The sequence below is a fragment of the Phymastichus coffea genome, unplaced genomic scaffold (assembly GCF_024137745.1).
Source record: "Phymastichus coffea isolate CEN01 unplaced genomic scaffold, Cenicafe_Pcof_1.1 PCOF00050, whole genome shotgun sequence".
Taxonomy (NCBI): Eukaryota; Metazoa; Arthropoda; class Insecta; order Hymenoptera; family Eulophidae; genus Phymastichus; species Phymastichus coffea.
The window spans coordinates 538848-543297 of record NW_026706861.1 but is presented as its reverse complement, the minus strand read 5'-3'; the positions used below and the strand labels follow the sequence as shown (position 1 = coordinate 543297).

Genomic DNA, 4450 nt, shown 5'->3' with positions numbered 1-4450 from the left:
TCGAAAAAACTATTTTTTATATATTGTTTCAACAATTACATTTTAAATAAATGTCTACCCATTTTTCAAAATATCTAGTGACGCGTCCGGATTGAAAGAGTCAAAATATATAAGAATAGAGGGTTTTTAGTCTTGGCATTTTTATTGCGTAAGGGAAGGTACTATATTTCCGAACAAATACATTTTATTGATATTTTAAACAACCTATTGTACAGGGTAGTATCATCAGCACTTGTGCCCGGAAATCTTAAAATAAACATGTAGGTTAATAATAATCTGGCATTTTATGATAATACAGGGTAATCGTTGAATAGATCCTATTATCATAAGATACCGAGATATGCAATCTGTGTACAAACTGTGGCATCAAAACATTATCCTCCTAGGACTTGCCCTACATCGCAAGCAGTAAATCTCAGATTTCTGGAGAATCTGCGGTTTAAGGTTCGTTATCCTTATTAGATTACCCACTGTGAATCGTGTTAATGGCAAGTGTCGGATCGAGCTTCATTATTCATTGCGTGAGCTTGAAGTGTTACGGTTTATAGTGATGAAAAGCATAAAACAATTGACATATTATATATTTTTTTATGAAGATAACAGTAAATGTTGACTTACAACAATCCGAACGCATAAAACAAAAATCAACTTCTTATATTTGTAGATAATAATGACGTATTTATTGTATGTTCATTTAAAGTATCTTCACAAACTAAATAAGAACATAAATTGTTTCAAGATTGTACTATACTTCAAGCAGTATCGGTTCGATAGTAAAATGAATGAAGTCTAACTTATTTTATTGTCACGGGTTGGGAGTTACAATATTGGGCTATACACAACCCGTGACATTATTAATTACAATTTATTTAAAATAACTTTTTACACAGTAACTGTTTCGTTTCATATGTAAATATAATAAAATAAATCTAACAAACGTAAACTAGGATATGATTATTTAATAATGATAAAATACAAAAGAATGATTTTCAATCAATTTATCTGTTTATACTTGTAAAACTGTACTATGGTACTATGCATATACATACGTATAATAACGTAAAAACATTGTGAAAAAACATTTTTTCACCTCATTATTTTTGATTACCTTTCTTGTTAATTGTAGGAAAATTTAATCAACTAAAATTCATTGCTGTAAAGACTCAAGTAATGGCCTCCATATATTCCACATTTCGCTATCTGGATTCTGACCACATGTCAAATCATCATTGATTTCTAGATAATTCTTTTTATTTGGTTGTAAAGATCGCCACTTCACTGGTATTAAATCATTCGTCGTTGGTGTCGGATCCCTAAAATTTATTTATAAATATGTACATTTTTCTATTCAATTATATATTACATGAAAAATTTAAGTTTTTACCCAGTTTTGGCAAAATTTGTCCACATTGTTGTCATGCGTTCCATTGTTGTACGATCTCTTGAATCTTTAGGAAGTTTTCCTCTTCTCAGTTCTGAGAAAAATAAGCAACCCATCTCATCAGCATGACAAGTACCTTTAATTATTTATAACAAATGTTTAATATCATTATAAATTGAAGAAGTAAAATTTGCATATTATAAATATCCACCTCACCTTCTATTTTACTTTTGAACAAATCTTGAATTGTAGGATAATCTGGTCTATATGAAAATTTATACAGATACGTTGGTGATGATTTTTGCATTTGAATATCTACTACTTCGAGAATATTATTTACAAAAATTAAATCTCCAAAGCATTGAACCAATTCATTAATTTTTGCTTCGGTTATTTTCTCTTTTCCAAAATAATATTCACGTACAGTTTTCGCAATATGTGATAATTTCAAAGCGTCATTTATTTTTAAATAATCGTTAATAGCCGATTCAAAATCATTATCGATTTCCATTATGGATTCTTCAGTATTATCTAAAAATCGGAGAATGCCTTCATGGCTGTTGTAGCCTATTAGTAGAGGAACATCTACTCCTTTATGATTCATTTCCTGTATAGGTTGAGGTAAGACTGGATTGACGCTTTTATCTTGAGTTGGAACTAACTCAAGGGTTAATTTTATCATTTCCTAAAAATGTACGATTATGAGATTTTTTTTCTCGTAAATTCGTACTAGAATTAATAATCTTTTTAATTATAATTCACAGTAAACTTACCATATTATTAAGATTTTCATACATTGTTACTAAATCAAGAGAAGGAATCGTTCTTAAATATTCAATTGTTTCAAGTGGAGTATAACATTTCTTTCCAAAAGCTTTAGCTAAAGAATATCCACATTCCTTATTGGAATAAGTATGCGCCCATGGGTTAGAAACAACGCCACTTTGTGCAATAGCCTTATGAAATAGGCCTGTACAAGTAAAAAAAAATATATTTAAAAAACATTGGAATGTTGATCTTTTATAATACATTATGGGCATCATGGAGAAACCTTTTGCTCGAGGTGATAAACATAGCGCGTGCACTGAAGCTCCTCCAGCACTTTCACCGAAAATTGTAACATTTTCAGGATTACCACCGAAAACTTCTATGTTTTCCTGAATCCATATTAAAGCGGCCATTTGATCTTTCAATCCTTGATTTCCTGCACACTCTTCATGCTCCATATTTAAAAAACCTAAAATTTAACAACAATCAATATTTATTCATCTAATCATATTAGTGGAAAAATAGTGTTTTATAACATATTAATGTTTACCTAAAACACCAAGTCTATAATTTATACCAACAAAAACAATATCTTTTTTCAGCAAATAATCTGGGCTGTACTTTTGATATGTATTTGAACTCTTTTTGAAACCACCACCGTGAATCCAAACCATAACAGGTTTTTTATCAGTTAGTGAGTTTGTTGCTACATTTAAATATAAACAATCGTCTCCACCTTCGCCTACTTTAGACATTATTTCGTATTGAGCCGACTTTTTACTTTCTTCTAATGCGTCTTTTATACCGCTCCATGGTTTCAACTCTTGAGGTTCCTATATACACAAAAATTTATAAGAAAATTTTTTAAAAAATCTATGAATTTTATAAGTTATTAATTTTTCTATAACTTACTTTGAATCTTAGTGAGCCGACTGGAGGTTCAGCAAATGGTATACCGCGGAAAGAAAAATATTTTCCACCATCGATGTTATCTCTAACAATACCTTTTAATTTGCCTTGTTTAATATCAACAACGATTTCCGCCATTATGGAATACTGTGTAATATTGACATCAAATTTTGGAGGACATAAAAGTCTTTTAATATTGATCTTATATTTCTGTAGTAATCTACTGTATAAATTTTTCGACATTATAATTTAAACATTCTTCAGCTTGTCAATAACTATCGTTACATAGGCATAGAGTAGATTTATTTAGTAAACATAACTGAAAAAATTATTTATCATTTCTATTTTTACATTGCTAAACATTTACCAAAGAATTAGTTACCAATACAATTTTATGTCGATATAAATTATTAACCTGAATAATTTGAATGAAATATCCAAGATATACAGACAATTATGAGATTTAAAAATAATATTACAAGTAATATTATAAGTAATATTATTGAGGCCACATGAATCCAGATTTTTTTAACAAATTTCCAAAATCGAAATGCTAATCACAGAAAACATAACGTAAATAAACACCAACATAACTGATCAACTACTTGATTACGTACTTCTAAATCAGAGCTGTCTACAGATAAAGTAGCTTCTCATACTTAATTCAAAATTAAGATTTCAAAGTTTTATCAATTATTAGTAACTCCGTAACTATACGTCGGTAAGAAAGAACTGATTTTCCGTAATCTACATTAGATATACACTGCACAGGCGCTGAATTGCTATTAAAGTCTTATAGATGGCGCTTATAGCATCTTTCATAAATGATCGATGTTACAAACTTACCGACAATAAATGTTTGGCTATCTTAACGAGCGTAACCAAGTTCACGAATCCCGAGTGGAAAAGATAGAATAGTGCGAATACACACCAACTTCGTAAGACCAAACTATATTAAAGCGTAAATGTGTTACAAGTGAGCGGAAGGTCGATACAGCGAAGTATCAACGGTATGCTGGTGCACCTCTCTTGCTCCGACAAATGTAGCTAGAAGGAAGCGACTGCCGGAGTAAGACGGAGATGTGCCAGCTACTGATCTTTCGCGCTCTGCATATCCGGGCTTAGGAGCGAGGCTTAGGGAGCACCAGGAATTGTGAAAGAGAGCGGAGAGCGCCATCGCTCGGACATTTGCGCCTATACTCGTGTCCGGTTGGTGGCAGCACCTGACAGCCCTGAAATCTCACAAATGTTCATAGTTATTAGTTTATCTAACATCTTGAACTAAATACATAAGTACCTCTGCAGTTTATAAATTAGTAAACATTGGTATTCAAATATCCATTAATATTTAAGAGTTTTTTATTTATTCGTTTTTAATATAATAACTTTTGG

At 30.9% G+C, this 4450-nt stretch overlaps 1 protein-coding gene across 8 annotated transcripts; it reads right to left on the bottom strand.

The window, feature by feature from the left end:
• Positions 1 to 4166, bottom strand: LOC131665284 (juvenile hormone esterase-like). Of its 8 annotated transcripts, none has more exons than XM_058937072.1 (8): positions 3474 to 4166; positions 3062 to 3377; positions 2700 to 2982; positions 2433 to 2618; positions 2155 to 2351; positions 1598 to 2066; positions 1385 to 1517; positions 1 to 1313 (listed from the first exon to the last, which is right to left on the bottom strand). In XM_058937072.1, exons 2-8 carry the CDS (start codon positions 3299 to 3301, stop codon positions 1148 to 1150), a joined length of 1674 nt encoding a protein of 557 aa, XP_058793055.1. In that variant the 5' UTR covers positions 3302 to 3377; positions 3474 to 4166; the 3' UTR covers positions 1 to 1147. The 8 variants fall into 8 exon arrangements, with proteins under 8 accessions (XP_058793055.1, XP_058793057.1, XP_058793056.1 ...); XM_058937074.1 differs by having other exon boundaries at positions 3676 to 4166; XM_058937073.1 differs by having other exon boundaries at positions 3905 to 4166.
• Between the last annotated feature and the right edge of the window lie 284 nt (positions 4167 to 4450).